Below are 19,101 nucleotides of genomic sequence, written 5' to 3'. Positions count from 1 at the left end.
CTCTCAACATCAGCTTGATTTTTTTTATTGCACTACCCAACTTTGTATCATCAGCAAACAACTGAATATCTCCCTTTAAGCCATTTTCTATATCATTTATGTAGAAATCAAACAACAATGGCCCAAGCACAGATCCCTGAGGCACACCACTGGTCACCTACCTCATCCTGGACTCGACTCCTCCATACACCACCATCTCGTATCTCTCCCTGAGCCATTCTCCTATCCATATCACCAATTTAGTATCCATTCCCATCTGCTCCAATTTGCTTAACAGTATTCCATGGGGTATCCTGTCAGAAGCCTTAGCAAAATCCAGAAGTACCACTGTGTAGCCATTTCCCTTGTCCAACTCAGATGTCATTCTATTATAAAAAGTTAATAAATTGCTAAGGCAGGATCGATCTTTAACAAAACCATGTTGGCCCGTATAGAGTATCATATCCTGATCCACCCATTCTAGAATTTTGTCTTTAACCAACTTTTCCAATACTTTTATCACCACCAGGGCCATCGCCAGATTAGATCATGCCCTGAGGCAAACAATTAAATATCGCCCCTGATGGATTATAAGAAAAAAATATAAGAAAATCTCCAATCGCTATTTTGTTTTTATTACAAGAAAAGCATGAACGCAAAATGATTACATAATAATATTAATTAAATGTTTACTCTACAGCGATATCGCACAATAAAACTTTTTATAAGCTCTTCTAAATTTAAATTATAAGCTATGTCTGCCTCTATTGATATAGTTGCTAGACCAACCAATCTTTCTGGGTCATTGCTGTTTGCAAATAATTTTTAATTAGTTTAAGTTTTGAAAAACTTCTTTCCGCACTTGCAACACTAACAGGAATTGTTAGCGCAGCGATGCCGCCTATCGCAATATGGCTGAACGAGCGCTCTTATTAAGCTGCGCTGTGAGGCAGGCTGCCTCTATGCTACACCCTGTCGATGGTACTGACCACCACTCCCGAGATGGTGATTGGTCTGTAATTAACTACTGAAGTTTTAGAGCCACCTTTATGCAAAGGAACTACTTTGCCTTCCTTCCACTCCCTCGGGACCATACCAGAGTTCAAACTTAAGTTAAATAACCAAGTAAGAGGTGCTTACAATTCCTTTGCACATTCACTCAACACCTGAGCTGATATTCCATCTAAACCTACAGCAGTGTTTGCATTTAAATTTTGCAATATACTAAGTACCTCTGATTTCTTAACTTCAGTTCTCACATTAGTTATTGCTACAGGTACAGAGATATCCTCACTTGGATGATAGACTTTTGAAAACTGATCACTCAGTAACTCTACTATTACATCTGAATTGGTCACCTCAATACCATCAGCACCCACTAAGGTTATCCTTCTGAAGTCATTCTTCCTTTTACTTTCCATATAGCGAAGAACTCTTTGGGATTACCCTTGATCTCCTTGGCTAAGGTCTTCTCATAATCTGATTTAGATTTTCTTACTGTGCTGGTAACCTTCCTAGCTTGAGCCTTGTACTGCTCATTGATGTACTGATCACCTTTCTCCTTGTAAATTCTCCATAACATTTTCTTATTTTGCAGATCAAGCTTGATGCTACTTCTCATCCATCTAACGCCTATCTTGTTTGTCTTCCTGCCCATGGGGATACATTCTGATATTGCCTTTCTCAGATACCTGTTGATTTTATCCCATGCACTGTTAACGTCTTTTCCCTACAATATGTTCTGTCATGAGACAGCTGCAAGCTTACTCCGAAGCTTGTTATAATTGGCTAACCTATAGTTCCGTATATACCCCTTCTTATGAGAGAAATCCACAAATTTTGCAACCTCTCCAGTCAATACCACATGATCGCTCTCAACAATTGGAGGTAATGAGGACACCTTACTTATACATATATCCTCTGAACCAATGACCTGATCCAAAACTCTCATGCCACGTGTCCCGTTATGTGCTGTTTCAATAATTATCTTGTAGAAGACGTATGAATTCCATTTCCTTTCTGCCACATGATATTTCCTCCTTCCAATTGATATCACCATAATTAAAATCCTCCATAATAATCACTAATCCTGCACTCATTGCACTAATTTGCTGATGCATGAATTCAGTATATCATCACCTGTACCCCCTGGCCTATAGCATCAACCAACTGTATATTTGGTTGTGTTGGTCACTATTTCACACCAGACCACCTCAAATGAACTGTCATTCACATGTCTATCATCTTGATATACTACTTTCTTTGGCTGTAACTCATCAACTATCATCAACAGTATTCCTCCTCCTGTTCTATCTTCTCTATCCTCCCTGAAAATACTGTACCCATCACATTCAATTCCAGACCACATCTTCAGCTGAGTCAAGTTTCACTAATGCCTACAACTTTTGGTGAGATTGCACTGACTAATGCCAAAAATTCTTCCCTCTTATTTTGAATGCTTCTTGCATTGGTATACAAAAATTTCAGATTCCCTCTAGATCTTTTACCAGCTTTATAACTGATATACATGACACTAATTTCAGTAGTCCCATGCCAATTTTTGTTCGCTTTATTCTGCAATTTATTCTGTGAATAAGGATCAACAAATATACAATCACTGCTAAAGTTTCTCCCTCTTACACTCAAACTCTTCAATTTTAGTTTCCTTGCCCAATTACTTCAACTTGTTTAGAAAACAGTAACTTCTTCAATCTCTTGTGACCTTCCATGTTCAGATGTGACCTTCCATCTCTTGCATAGCTGTCTTTTGCCTTCAAACACACTCCAGACATCAACAAATTCCAGATCTCTTTTTTTGCACATTCTTGCAATCATATTATTCATTATCACTTAATTCATAATTGTCAAAACGAGGCAGCACACACTATCTTCCCTTTGACATTTTTCTTCTTCATAATATCTAACAATGTTCTTAAATATTTTGCTACCCAATTTATACTACCACTCAGGTCATTTGTACCCACCATAAATGTCATCTTTTCTGCATTTATGGTGGGTATTGCTATCTTTATTGCTAATGCTACTCTCTCTGTTGTTCCACTAGCCAAGCACGCCTCAGGCATATCGCTCTCCATACCCTTAATCATAGAATCGCCATATACTGTACTACTCATAACTTTATTCAAGTCCAAACAACACTCACGGCCTCATTTTCTATGCTATTCATCATGACTCTCCCAGTTTCATTACTCAACGCTCTTTTACTTACTCCCTCACTCTCACGACATCTCATTTCTTCTAGACCTCTCGTGCTTTCATTCTGTTGACTCCCAATCACTCCCATACTATTTATTACTTCATCAATCACCGAGGACTCTCCCGAACTTAATCCTGTTCTAGTTACTTCAGCTAAAGTAATCTCCATAGTCCCACTTTCTCTATTAAACACATTTAACTCAGTTTTAATTTCCAGAACCTCCTTACTGAGCACTTCCAGTTGCTCTTGCAGAAGATGAAGGTCACTTTTCGTTTTCACAAACTCCTGCCAAAGTTCTTCCACTACGGTCCCAACGTCTGCTTCCATTCCTAATTGCTGCAGCCTATCCCGACACTTCTCACATATGTCGATGTTTTTATTCTTCTCATTTAGCCAAACAGTCCACAGATCCTTCACATTCTTCAGCGCATACATATAGCAGTTTCCACAACGCATCTATTGCGGAAAATCCAACGTAGAGCCAGACTTTCGTATAGAAGTCCTCTGAGCTGCTGACGTATGTCTCTTGTTGGATGCTATCTTTAGATGCTGAAGTAGAACAAACAGCAGCGAAAACACAATACATACAACAGAGTTTCAAACAATAACACCACTGAAGAACACTTGTATCCAACCAAAGCACAACTGCAGCACAATTTGAGACAAAAAGCCACACTATACTTTAATTTAAAAACACCTTTTCTAGCATAACTCAACACGACTTCCACATTCACTTATGCCAGTCCCAATATACCCCTTCTTAAGAGAGAAATCCACAGATTTTGCAATCTCCTAAGTCAATACCACATGATCACGCTCACCATTTGGAAGTAACGAGGACACCTTACTTATGCATGTGCCCTCTGCACCTATGACCAGATCCAACACTCTCAAACCACGTGTCTCTTCAGTTATGTGCTGCTTCAAGTAATTATCTCTTAGAAGGTGTATGAATTCCATTTCCTTTTTGCCATGTGATATTTCCTCCTTCCAATTGATATCACCATAATTAAAATCCTCCATAATAATCATAACCCTGCACTCATTGCGCTAATTTGCTGATGCATGAATTCAACATCACCCCTTGTACCCTCTGGCATATAGCAGCAACCAACTGTATATTTGGTTGAATTGGTCACTATTTCACACTAGACTGCCTCAAATGAATTATCACTCACAAGTTTATCATCTTGATATATTACTTTCTTTGGCTGCAACTCATCAGCTATCATCAACAGTACTGTATTGCACTAATCCTCTGGGTTACCTTCATTACCTTTGCAATATGCTCCCTGAATTTCAGTTTTCTATCAATCATCATGCCCAGATCTCTTGTCTCCCCTACTTCCTCCAGTACAGCTCCTCCAATTGAGTATGCAGCCTAACATCGATGTATCCTGAACTTGAAGACTTTACATCTTGCTGCATTAAACCACATGATTATGAATAGCCACATTGCTAAAAAATTTCCTAGGATTTTCTTTGGATCTTAGTGTCAATCTCTTCTCATATTCCAGTTTTGCCTTCCTCACTATACTAGCCAGTCTCCTGGCCTGAGTCATTTTCTTCATGCATCTGCTCTCCTTATATCTCTTCCATAATCTCTTTTTCACCAGCAGTTCCTGTTTGATATTGTTTGTCATCCACTTTACACCAAATTGTGTTTGCTTCTGAACTCGTGGAATACAGCTTACAATTGCTGCTAACAAATATTCCTTCACAATATACAGGAAGATGATTTCATTTAAAATTACGAGGGTTGTTTAAAAATGTTTGGTAAAAAAATAAGTTAAACACATATTTTTGGAAAAGATCACCTTTATTTCTCAACATAGTCTCCATTGAGGTTTACACATTTTTTCCAGTGAGTTTTCATTGTTTTCGTCCCATCTAAAAAAGCAGGATTTGTTAAATTGTGCAAAATAGTCATCGACAGCCTTGATGACATTCTCATTCAAAGAAAATGTTTTCCCACTCAGGCAAATTTTTAAGTTTGAGAACAAGAAGAAGTCACACAGGGCCAAGTCTGGAGAATATGGTGGATCTGGAACCAGTTCGAACCTCAGTTCATGTAATTTTGCCATTGTGATGGACGATGTGTCGGATGGTGCACTGTCTTGATGAAAGAGCACTTTTTTGTGCTCCAATCTTGGTCCCTTTTTTTTTTTTTTTCAGTTATTCTTTAAAAGGTCCAAGAATGATGCATAATACACTCTTGTTATTGTCTTACCCTTTTCCAAATAGTCTATCACGATAATTCCTTTGCGAATCCCAAAAAACAGTGGCCATCACCTTCCCGCCAAAACGATGAAGGTGAGGGAATTGACAAAACGATCTTTGCTTTTTTCGGTGCTCTTTCACCGGGCATTGTCCACTGTTTTGACTGCTGCTTTGACTCAGGTGTGTAGTAGTGGATCCAGGTTTCATCTACAGTCGCAAATTGATGCAAAAATTCCAGTGAATTCTGATTAAACATCGCCAAACTGCATCGCGATGTCTTTTTGCATGCGTTTTTGATGCATGCAGTCATGGCACCCATCCCCCCCACACACACACACGCACACGCACGCACGCAAGCACGCACGCACGCACACGCACACACACACACACACACACACAGGTTTTTCATGTGCAATTTTTTGTGCAGAATGTTATACACCCATTCAGTTGAGATGCCTACAATCTCAGCAGTCTCACAACCTTTCACTCGATGGTCTTCCATAACGATACCATGGATTTTGTAAATCATTTGTTTCGTAGTATCTTTTCTTTTGGGTATTCGAAGCATTCTTCAACTTCGATGGACTTACTTATGACCACAACTCATTTATCCAAAAAAAAATAGTCTTTAATGCTGGTGCAGTCTCCATGAACTGCATCTAACTCAGCATTGTTCTGCGCAATCATCCATTTCTTCAAATAAAAGTGTTTTATCTGCTTGAAACTCATTTTTCTCCATTTTTATGAAAAATGCGAACATGCAAATGTTTTCCAAACGAGAACTATGTGTTGCACGTGGCTAAAATTTTGCCAGGGATCATGAAAAAGATGATACATGCTGACACTGGTATGAACGAACGAACTGTGTCACTGTCTGTTGGAAATTTACCAAACTTTTCAAATAACCACCCTCATAGGTGTAAGACAAAAGTGTATAACATCTCCACTCTTATTCATCATCTGTATATGGATCACATTATGAAGGATTAGAATTAGAAAGTTTTACTGGTGGTTTTTTAAAGTACATAATAAATGACAAGAATCTATATTCTTGTTTCATTAAACATCGGGGTAATAAAAAAAGTTTTTTTAACACGGTTGTAAATTCCATAAAATTTTTAAAATGAATGCTGATCACCGTGTAACCCTAAAAGAAAGGATTACGATAATTCATGGAGATTCGACCCACAAGCGATGTAATTGTTGGATTCTGATTATGTAGAGAGTAGAGTAGAGTAATTATTATTTGCTTCAGAATCCAACATGATCTTCCATCACATAAGCTAAACTTTAATTATTTAATGTAAATAACTTATTTTATAATTTAATATTCATATAACTACCTTAATTTTGTCTAATATCTAATTATTTAATCAAAGATATAAGTATTAATAGTGATAAGACTGTATTAAATATTATTAAGCTATTTTAATTATTACTATGTTAATATTATAAGAACTTGTATTTGATAATTTAACTGCGCATTATTTGAAATGTAAATATTCTCTATTTATTCCTGTTTGTAAAGTTTAACGTTATGTAATAGCTCAATTTTATTATATTTTGTTTTGTTGTCATGGAAACGTATGTAAGTAAGCGAGCGCGAGAATTGGAACACAACATGAGGAGAAGAGTTATTGAAAAGAGTTTAGATCACGAGAACAATTTAGGCAGGAAAAGCAGATATATAAGTGACGAATGCTGGAATTAATTAGGAATTAGGGCCATTAGAGATTTATTAGAGAGAGAGAGAGAGAGAGATTGGCATTAGGTTGGAAGCGGGCATTCGGGAATCACAGTGTGATAATAGCGAGTCGGCAAGTCACTCAAGCAGCTAAATAAAGTCTACTAGTCGAGAGGCGGTTAGCTAATAAGTTGTAGAATAACAATTATAGCTACGGAAGACAGCTGAGTGTCTACTAAATAGACTAGCGATATGTGTATTGAGATTCAATTTCAGGGCCGACCTTTCAAGGATATACAGAACCTCGAAGCAAAGCACGAAGTTACTAAAGTATAGTAGAGGCTGTAAAATTGAGGTTTGTAAAAATTATTGCCTAAAGAATTAATTGAATGCCGGAGGAATGAACAACTATGCATATAAAACCCCAAGTTAAGAATTATTGTGTTCAGTAGTGCTTCATACAAGAACATCTGATTATATGTATTGTGTACGTGAATTAATTCAGTTAATGCTTAGAAGATTTATTTTAATGAGTGCTGTTTATTGTTAAAAGTGTTTGCGGTTATAAAAAGTGTTTGTGTATAAATTCATGAAGATAGAAGATTATCGGTAAGATTATTCCAACCTTTAGTTTTCCTATATAGAGAAGTGTGTGAGTTTCATCCCAGAATTTCCTTATGTTAACAGTAACTATCGCGAAGATTAACTGAAGCGAAAATTTGAAAGTGTTTACTTGTAAAGCAGTGTTACTGCGATTTTATTGTATTTTGGAACTTAAGGAACTGTGAGAAGTCTGTAATATAGAGATAACAGAGTATGACTGTATTATCAGAAGAGCTGAAGTGTTTGTAGTATCTTAATTAGTGATTTGAACTCATGCGTATAAATTGTGATCCTAAATTAAATGTTTGTTTTTGTTAATCAAAAGTTGTATTTTGCCTGAATCTCTTTTACTGCACCATTCATAAAATATTCGAACCAAAGCGGGTGAATTAAGTTAGTTAAATATACTGGGCCAGTATATATATTAAGGAGAAATAGTTGAGGGTTGATTTATCTTCATTCCTTGAACTAATTCAGATATAGAGTGGCGCAGTCTATAAATATACAATTTCTCTATATTTGTATTAGAAATCAACTAGCAACTTATAATTTTGTTTAAGAACATCATAGTGACTAACATGGCGGATCCAAAGTATAAATTAAGAAATAGGATCCAACATAATCAATATGGTAAGCTGAAGATCCAAGTTTCAAATTTGATCAATCGACTGGCGTTTTTAAAATGGTGTAGGGACAGCGATATCACTCCTAATTGCATCAGGCTAAATTCTCTTTTCTCCATGCGGTGGTATATTCACAAAGAATATACCACCGCATGGAGAAAGCACTACTGAGAGAGCAGATCCAAGCTACCAGAAAGAACCTAGCCACTACACAAAACCAGCTACTAAAAGAAAAAACGGACCTGTCTAGCTACTTAAACGCAGATATCTGGATAATCCTAGAAAGGATTACGGACAACACAGCAAACCACATCCAACAAACGAAGAAAGAAAATCTAATTTCCAAATTTCTAAAAGAACGACAAAACCAGCCACCATATTCAAAGTTTGCCACAGTGAACAACAACCAACCAGAAGCAAGAAACAACAGGAGCCACCAATCACCCACAGGTATCAATAACATAATTAACCTATCTAACCACACTCTAAACAAAGACGAAATCTCTATACTTAACAAAGGTTTAAACCAAAAATGATAGACAAACTTGAAGTTATTTGTGACGTGGAAAGAGGCCTCTAATAACATAACAGACAAAATACTTATAGAAACTGCAAACATTTTAAACCATAACAAAACAATAACAAGCAACATAACTAAACACGAATTAACAGCGATAAAATCACTTAAAACACATCCGGACGAGTAATAACCAGAGCCGATAAAGGAAATGCCACTGTCATTTTAAACTCTACCACTTATATAAAAAAAAATGATTCTGCTGGTCTCTGACAATAACACATCCAAATTAGTTAACTACAACCCAACTAACAGAACAAAAAACAAAACAGAGAAACTAGTTAAATCAATTACCACATGGCCCGAAGATACAGTCAAAAAACTGTTCCCTCATTATGAGCGCTCCCGTAGAATTTATGGGCTACCAAATATTCACAAAGAAAACACCCCGCTAAGACCTATCGTTGAAGGAATTGATAGCCCGATGTATCACTTAGCCAAAAAATTAGCAGCAACACTCAAGGAGTTGGTAGGTCATTCCCCTTCCTATATCAAAAACACACAACACTTCATAAACATCATCAAAGACATTACATTAAAAAAGTTGATATATTAGTCAGTTTTGATGTCGCTGCCCTCTTTACGAATGTCCAAATCAATGACAATCCTTCTCCTACGGAACAAATTCCCTTCAGATATCACGGCGCTTTTTGCGCATGTATTACGGTCGGGTTATTTTGTATGGCAAAACGCCTTCTACTTACTAAAAGAAGGCACAGCCATAGGCTCGCCATTATCCCCCTATTGCTAACTTTTACATGGAACATTTTGAGCAACTTGCCCTAGATTCCTCCCCTCTAAAATCCAAAGTCTGGCTTAGATATGTTGACGATGTTTTCGTGATCTTATCCCATGGCCGCCAGACATTAGACACATTCCTTAGTCACCTAAACAAACAACACAAATGCATACAGTTCACAATTGAAATTGAAAAACACAACACACTTCAGTTTCTAGATACATTTGTCACACGTCTTCCCTTGGATAATCTTTCCTTCACTGTTTACCAATAACCGACACATACGGGACAATATATACACATAAACTCCTACCACCACCCAACACAAAAACTAGGTGTCATCAACACGCTAAAAAACAGAGCTCAGACGATTTGTTCCAGTGAACAGGCACTGAAAGACGAATTTAAAATTATCAGTAATACCTTACAAAAAAACGGATAAAGCCAAAACACTATAAACAAAATTCTCTACAAAACCACAATAAAATTATGGGGGTGCAATATCCAGGAAAAGGAAAGTCACTAGTGGAGTGCCTCAGGGGTCTGTTTTAGGGCCATTACTATTTAACTTGTATATTAATGATATTGGCGAAGATTTGGATGGAGATATTCAGTTGTTTACAGGTGATGCAAAGTTGGGACGAACCATAAAGAGTAGTGAAGATGTTGTGGCCTTGCAAGAAGACTTAAATAAATTGAGTGATTGGGCAAGCAAATGGGGATGTGAGTTCAATATTGCAAAATGTAAGGTTTTAAAATTTGGAAAACAAAGATGGGATGCAGAATTTATGCTTGGTGAGAATATATTGTTGGAAGTAGAGGAAATAAGAGATCTGGGGGTGATAGTGGATAAGGATCTAAAATTTAGGGGACACATCGCCAAAATTGTGAAGACAACACAAAGACGTCTGGGAATGATGCGGAGGACACTGATGTGTAGAAGTAGGGAGATTCTTGTTCCATTGTATAAGGCTTTGATTAGGCCAAACATGGATTATTGTGCCCAGATTTGGTCACCGGGTTTTCAGAAGGATGAAGAGATGTTGGAAAGGTCCAAAGGTGATTGACTAAGGTTGATTCTGACCTCTGGAATGCCGAGTATGAAGAAAGATTGAGAAGATGTAATTTGCAGAGTCTGGTGGACAGGAGGAAGAGGGGCAGATATGATAGAGACCTACAAGTTGGTAAGTGGTTGTTATAGGATCAATGGTGGAGAAGTTCTGCAGAGAATAGTGGGAGATCAGGGGAGAACCAGAGGTCATCCCTGGAAACTGTATAAAGAGGGTGTGAGTAGGGAAGTGAGAGGCAGGTTTTTTTCATGCAGAGTTGTGAGTGATTGGAATGCCTTGCCTGAGAGTGTGGTGTCTGCAAGGAGTTTGAATGTGTTTAAGACACGGTATGATGAGATGTGTGTGAGATTAAAGGACCTCCTAGATGAGTCTTTGACTCCATGAGGTCTTGTTTAATAATAATAATAAAAAAAAAGACAAACCAGACTACAGTAAAACTATAACTATTCCCTACATTAAAGGATTATCAGACAAATAAACAGAGTACTACAACAGTACAAAAAAGTACTCAAAGCCACCTTTAAACCTCCTGCAAAATTAAAAAGCTTACTCAACTCATCCAAAGACCCACTCCCTCCACTAGCTCACCCTGGAGTATACCGGATTTATTGTACTTGCAGCATACCATATATAGGAGAAACAGGACGCACTATTCCTATTAGAGAAAAAGAACATAAACAACACATTAAATATAATAATTATGGTGAAGCTGTCCTTTCTGATCATGCCCTGAATACCTTACACAGAATTGACTGGTGGCTGACTGTTCTGAATTGACTGTTCTAGTGTGATGTAGACTGGAAAACCACCAGTCTACATCACACTAGAACATGGTATGAACCAAAATTTAAGGACGCCTGTGAGATTATCAGCAACCACCCCAATCTGAACAACAATGATGGTTTAAAAATCCCAAACATATGGAAGGTATATATTCAACCTTCCTCACCAAGAACAACTATAAACAGGACTGTAGAAAATCCAGTATTGTAAATCAAAAATAAGAATTGTAATAAAACAAAAAAACAATAAAACAAAAAGACCAACAAAGATTAATAACAGCAGAAATGAAGTTTATGAGAAAAACTGCAAAGTATACCCTATTTGATCACAAAAGAAATGAAGATATTATGAAAGAATTAAACCAAGAACCAGTAATAGAAAAAATTAAAAAATATAAACATAAATGGATGGAACATGTTCAAAGAATGAAAACAGAAAGATTACCAAAACAAGCCTTAAAGTACAAGCCATTAGGAAAAAGAAAACCAGGACGTCCTCTTAAACGATTCAATGATGACTTCTAAGGCCGGAACAGGCCATGCTAGGCCTAAATCCTTGATATGTATTATGATGATGATGATGATGAAGAATTGTAATACTAAAAATAGCACACCAATTGTTTCTGAAAGAAAACCATCTAAAAGAATTTCCTGTCATTGTCAAAATAGAATTTAGCTTGATGTAAAAATTTATTTTTTATTTTATTTTATTTTATTTATTTATTTATTTTTTTGTATTTTAATTTTTTTCCACCAGAGGTCATGCCAGTAGAATAACATGTGATCAGATCATTGTTTCTCTAGCTTATAGTTAATGATGTAACTCAGCTTGTCCTGTATATTTATGTACGCTCCAGATGATGATGATCTTGATGTGAAGATCGAAACACTGGGATAATAAAAAAAGTTTTTTTAACACGGTTGTAAATTCCATAAAATTTTTAAAACGAATGCTGATCACCGTGTAACCCTAAAAGAAAGGATTCCTTTTTATGACTTCTGGAATGTCAACTTTTCTCTCCTGGCTTCTACCAGTGATATCTCAATGAAGGTCAAACTGGTCTGTGTACTCATCCTTACCATAATGTTTCTTTATTGGATACTAGGTAGTTGATGTGAAGTCAACATCCTCTATATACAAGTAGTCCAATCGTGAAGATACTTAATGTGCAAACTTTGGTTTCCGATTACTTTGGTAAAAGATTAAAACACGAATATACTTTCTTGTCATTTATAATACACATTATATATTATGAAAAATGTGATATTATAACCTAATATGAAACCTGATTTTGTACTCCTAAATAAATGGTAACGTATTTTAGAAAAAAAACAAAAACAGCTGTTGATTAGAAGCTAGTAATAATGCGAACATAATCATTTTGTACTATAACAGTATCCTGTACACCTCTTGAAGATACATAGCAGGAATTTGGTGATGAAAGACTTGAAGGGAGATCAGAATGCAGGTCTCTGCCCTGATATATTACTTTTTTTTTTTAATACTTAAAGGGGCATACCTGCCATATGGCATAATATTATTATTTGACACCTCCAGGGAGTCCAAAGACTTATTGAGGGAGGGCACCTGCTCTACAGCTCTGTTTCCACCACTTAATCCACTAACTGACTGCAACTACACCAACGCCATCTACTGCTGATCACCACCACTACTATTTCCACGGACAATCACAAACATCCATGCCCACAGCGTGATTCGAACCTGCAGCCCTTTGGCTGGAGAATGGATACACTAACCACTCGGCCAGCCTGGCTGGCATACAAGGGTGGGAAGAATAAATTTTTTATGTGGAGAGTGGTAGGTGAGTGGAATATATTACTGGAGTATGTTGTGAATATAAAAAATGTACAGTATGACAGTATACCTTTTGATTTTGATACTTAATAAAGTTGAATAGAGTGATAAGAACCAATTCCAATGTGGAGTACTTGCAAAGAAATACAGAATGGACTGGCACTAGGAGTAAATAATAATGATAATAATGGATATCAGTTCATTGTTACTGTATACAGAGATATGCATTTCTGGATTGAAGAAATAATGGAGAACATTATTATTATTATTATATGACACCTCCAGGGAGTCCAAAGCCTCATCGAGGGAGGGCACCTATTCCACAACTTTCTGTCTCCACTACTACCTTCATCATCTACACCAACGTCATCTACCGCCGACCACTACTAGTATTTTCACAGACAATCAAGAACATCCATGCCCACGGTGGGATTCAAATAAAATGGCTAAACAACAAAATATCAAGAAGTTTTGACTTAAAACCTACCAAAAACAAGAAGGATTATGAAGAAAAACTTAATCAAAAACTAGATTTAATAACATACCACATTGATTTTTTTTTTTTAATGGGATTCTTAAGTACATTTTGCTTCATGAAATTAATGAAGTTACTGATCTTGGAGCATTGCTGAAGGTACATATCTCCTTTTCCAAGGAAGTTAAATTCATTGGCCATATTGCAAAAGCATATTGCAAATAAATTATATACTGTGTGGGAATAAAGAAATAGTTCAAGATACCTCAGTACTAAATCAAGTAAAAACAGGAAGTGACCACAGACTGGTCAGAGCCAAAATTAAAATAAACCCCAAATCGGAAAGAATAAAATGGCTAAACAACAAAATATCAAGAAGTTTTGACTTAAAACCTACCAAAAACAAGAAGGATTATGAAGAAAAACTTAATCAAAAACTAGACTACATAAATACATTTGAAGAAGAAGAAGACATAAATAAAATAAGCAAAAATCTAACGGAAGTAATAATCTCAGCAGCCAATGAATTCAAAAAGCAACAAACAACAAAAAGACCATAAACTTTCAGAGGAAACTTTACAACTACTAAAAAAGAGACAAAATATGAAACAAGTCAAAAACTTAATTTCTAAAATAGAATATGCAGAACTATGCAAAACAATAAGGAAAACGATGAGAAATGAAATAAGATAATAACACTAAAAAAAATAAAAGAAACAATTGAAAACAATAAAAATATGAAAATACTAAGAAAACATTTATCAGTTGGCAAAAGTCAAATAACTACAATAAAAGATAAAAATGGAACTACAAAAAGGAACCAAGAACAAATCCTAAGCAGGCTAGAAGAATTTTATAAAGAACTCTATAGTGATCATTCAATAGATAAACCAAATATAAATTACTCATCTCCATCGCACATAGAATTCATCCCCCATTTACTTCAGATGAAATAAAACAACCATTAATACAAATGAAAAATGGAAAATGTCCTGGTGAAGACCTAATTCACAAAGAATTAATTAAATGGGGAGGAAACAATATAATTCACTATATCACAAACTTACTAAGGTGAGGATGAAGGAGAGGGGAAGATACCAGAAAACTGGAAAAAACGGACAGAGAAGAAGTAAAGAACTATAGCCCAATTAGTATTCTCTCTAATTTGTACAGAATTCTCACAAAGGTAGTAACAAACAGGTTAACCCCCTTTTAGACTCAAATCAACCAATAGAACAAGCAGGATTCCGTAATGGCTTTAACGCAATTGATCATATTCATGCAGTAAAACAAATAATATAAAAAGCAGAAGAAAACCAATTGCCTCTCTGTTTAGCCTTCATTGATTATGAAAAAGCATTTGATTCCATCAAAACTAATGCAATAATCAAAGCACTCCAGAATCAGGGTGTTCCTGGAGAATATATGGACCTCCTCCAGGCAATATACCACACTGTAACAGCAACAATCCAACTTCACACGAGTAGCGATAAAATATCAATTGAAAAAGGTGTCCGACAAGGAGACTCTCTATCACCCAAAATCTTTACAGCAGTCTTTCAAGAAATATTTAATATAAACTGGACAAACTTTGATATAAAAATTAATAACAGAAACTTAACACACCTAAGATATGCAGATAATATCATAATTTTTGCAAACACTCCAGAAGACCTTAATATAATGAACCTATATCATGATAACAGAAAAGTCGGTCTAAAAAATAGACAGAGAAAAAACTAAACTCATGTATAATCAGTTCGTAACAACAAAAAACATAATAGAAAACAATTTCTTGGAAAGAGTCTCTTCATATACATACTTTGATCATCTATTTGATGTAAACTGTGAACTCTAAAAGGAAATAAATAGGAGAGTTCAACTTGCCTTGAGTTCATTTGGAAAATTGTAAAGCATTTTTCAAAACAATGATGTTCCTCTCTGTTTAAAAAGGAAGACATTTAACCAGTGTTAAATGTCTTCCTATGACACAACCATATGACACATCTCATATGGTTGTGAAAAACAACAACTCAAAGAAAAATGGAGAGGGTGATGCTAGGCATCACATTAAAAGATAAGAAGCAAAACACCTGGATAAGAAGCCAGACTCACATCACTGACATCATTCTTCACCATAAGCGACTAAAATGAAAATGGGCTGGACATTTGGAGTCACTGAAAATATTTGGTATTGAGAATAAAGGATTAAGAAGTAATGAAGTGAACAGAATATGAAGGTACGGGTAAAGGTTGAGAGGTATCGTTGTTAGATGAAAAGTAAATAAAAGAAATTGGAAAGGAAGAACAAACAACAATAAAAAAAAGAAAAAGTGGCAGTATCTTTACTTCATGGGATTAGAGCAGAATGCAGCTGTTTTGACATAGCCATCTTCAAGATGGTGTGGAATAAGAGATGCTCTGTACTTTTGTCTTAGAACATCCCTTATTCTGCCTCATCTCTAAATATACTGAAACAGTTAATTCCTTCTTAGAGTGCACCCTACCTTTTTCTTCTTTCTTTCCTCACTTTTCCTCTCATGCTCCCATATTGCCAGCCTTTCCTATGTGATTTTGTACTATATTTCCTCCTCAGTACATTTTAACTCTTTGTCTGTTATTTATGTTATTCTTAATGACACACTTCACTAAGTTTTGACCCCCCCCCCCTCCTGCCTCTCATCATCAGTATACCAGCTATATGTATCACAGGTAAAAATAAAACTTGCTAAACAAAGTCTGGGTACAAATAAAATCTTGAAGTGATAAAACAGAAGGGTTTAATATTTTATTTACCTACTAGGGGTGGCTCTGGCACCTACGTTTCCCAACTCCCCCCGAGATCGGGCTTGGTTGACAATGAGTTTGATTGTTGTAATCCTGAAATGATAACAATAACAATAAGCAATAAAAATTGTTCTCTCATGAAGGCAAACACATTGTTGTTTCAAAACAATGAAGAGACAAAAAATGTGACATAAAAATGTTTCAAATTTTGGCATATCTTTATATATATATATAGAATAGATAGTGCACATGTGCTTTTATTATTATTCGTGACATCTCCAAGGAGTCTGAAGACTCATCGCAGGAGGACACCTATGTACAACTCTCCATCTCCACTACTACACAGAACTCTACTACCAATCACCTACATCGACGGCATCTACTGCCCACAACCAACACCACCACCGCTAGCACTTTTTGTCTGCCAATTGCATGTGTTCTGAAGGGCCGATTTGTCTGTATGCAGGATAAAAAAACCCCAGTTTTTTTCCGGGAGAAAAAACCCTGCTACCTCCGTGTGAGATCGGCTAGCTCACTTTCGATTGAAAAAGTACATATATAAAGATTCTGCCCGTCATGATGAGAATCGAACTGAGGCCTTTTCTAATCGAAGGGCACAACGTACTGTCGTTCTTCCAATTGTGCTATGGAGCCTCTTAATAAGCAAGTTAAGGGGGGTTAGGCACTCATTCAATTTATATTTGAATAAGAATTTAGAATTGTAAACATTAATTATATATAATTAATGATTTTTTAAAAATTTTTGCAGACCAACAATAAATTTATCCCTCTAAACAAGTACTTGCCGCAAATTGATATAGGACCACAATTAAGTGAGCTCAAGGATAAAGTAATTTTAGTCAAAATAGAAGACTGGACTAGTGGAGAACTTCCGAAGGTATAAATTCTGGAACTTTTTAAAATTATACCATTAATGTTTTGAAATAAATAAATAAATTTCTGAACTAATTATATATATATATTGTTACTGGTATTTATTCGGATTGTAGACATTTTAAATCAGAATTTTACTAACTAGGAATGCCAAGATAAGTTAAGATAAAAACTTTAATTAGAACACAACTAGTTTCGTCGGAACGTCGACTTCTTCAGGTGTACATGTTATCATAAAAAAACTGGAAAAATAGCAAGATTAAAACATAAACTTCTCGTATAAACAAGTTAGGAATAACAACAGTCAAGTTTGAACTGGCATCCACGTGGCAGGTCTAGCACGAGGCGTTAGTGCATGAGAGCTATCTCGAAAGCACCAAAAACTGAATTACTGCACTGTGTGAATCAGGTAAGCTATAACTTAAATTACTGTTCATTTGTGAGGGGACCAGAACTATTTCTTTTAATTCTAAGATTCATCTTTTTAGTTCATCAGGGCATATATATGAATATTTGTAGTAAGATTCAGTCTATCTGGTTGACGTTCTTCTAAATTAGAGTTGGCAGAGAAAAGAACATGGCTGAAAAGAGTGCTAGCACGGGTTCGGTTGTAGGAGATATCATTTTATTGTTGTATCGTAACTTCTTCTCAGTCACGTTTTATCATCTTACAATTCTCTCTCTTTAGTATTTAATTGGTTGTAGGCTGATATATCAATCAAATATGAAGAAAATTTATATTATACTGCGCCACTCCATATTCATAAATTGCAAGAGCAACTTAGATAAATCAACCTTCAACTGTATCAGGTTATTATAAGTTGATTTTAGGCCGAGGTTTTTTATTCTTACTACATAGGGTTCCTGCTAAGATTCGAATTATTTTAATGAGCGGTGCAATGAAACAATCTGGCAAATACAAGATTCAATTCAAACAAAATTATTTAATGCAGTGACAAATTATATCATAACACAATATTCCAACAGGGACATTATGATTGAACGTATATAAAGCTCTCATTAAGTCACTAGTATACTACTCAGCTGAGCTTAAACCTTATAATTAAAGATTATATTTAACAGATTTTATCCTTCTTACTACAAAGAACTTATATCATAACTCTACTCTGATTAAGGTTACATTTCAAAACATTTTTAAATATCAAATCAGTTCAAGATATTCACAACGAATACAACTCAGGAACCATACGACATTCATTTGTGATTCTCTAAGCTCAGTCAATCAATTTTAGTTCTTGTAAGTTCGAGATTCCTAAATTACATCAAATAGGCTTCCCAGTATTCTCATTCAGTCAATGAACACTTAATTCAATAATATAGCACTTATCATTTGAAGAGGAAAAAGTCTTAGCACATCACATATTAAATCTTGACTCGCTGAATACTGCAACTAGGAACAATTTACTTTCGGAGGAATTTATTTTCGTTACTTCTCCCTAAGTATAGTAAAGGTACTCTTACCAGGATATAGCTTCAGCACATCATAAGTAGATCGAACAACATCTTTAAAGTCCTTACTGACTTTTACTTTGTAGTGACACAAACTTAAAAGAAATTTCCACTTCCACGACTGATTTATAGACTCGGGAGAATATAATCTTTATGCATTTGGTT

The 19,101-nt window shown here is 35.7% G+C and overlaps 1 protein-coding gene across 1 annotated transcript in view; it reads left to right on the top strand.

The window, feature by feature from the left end:
* The window catches only part of LOC150097887 (neuromedin-U receptor 2-like), a 236,397-nt gene extending 218,921 nt beyond the window's left edge, over positions 1-17,476 (top strand). The window contains exon 6 of the mRNA XM_090406622.1: positions 17,342-17,476. Coding sequence (XP_090262748.1) covers positions 17,342-17,476 — 135 coding nt within the window. The remainder of the gene's footprint in view (positions 1-17,341) is intronic.
* The last annotated feature ends 1,625 nt before the right edge of the window (positions 17,477-19,101 follow it).

Source organism: Typopeltis vanoorti, chromosome 16 (assembly GCF_054136105.1).
Source record: "Typopeltis vanoorti isolate ZY-2024b chromosome 16, IOZ_Tvanoo_1.0, whole genome shotgun sequence".
NCBI lineage: Eukaryota > Metazoa > Arthropoda > Arachnida > Uropygi > Thelyphonidae > Typopeltis > Typopeltis vanoorti.
Note: the sequence above shows the minus strand (reverse complement) of the source record. Positions and strands in the feature narration are given on the sequence as shown.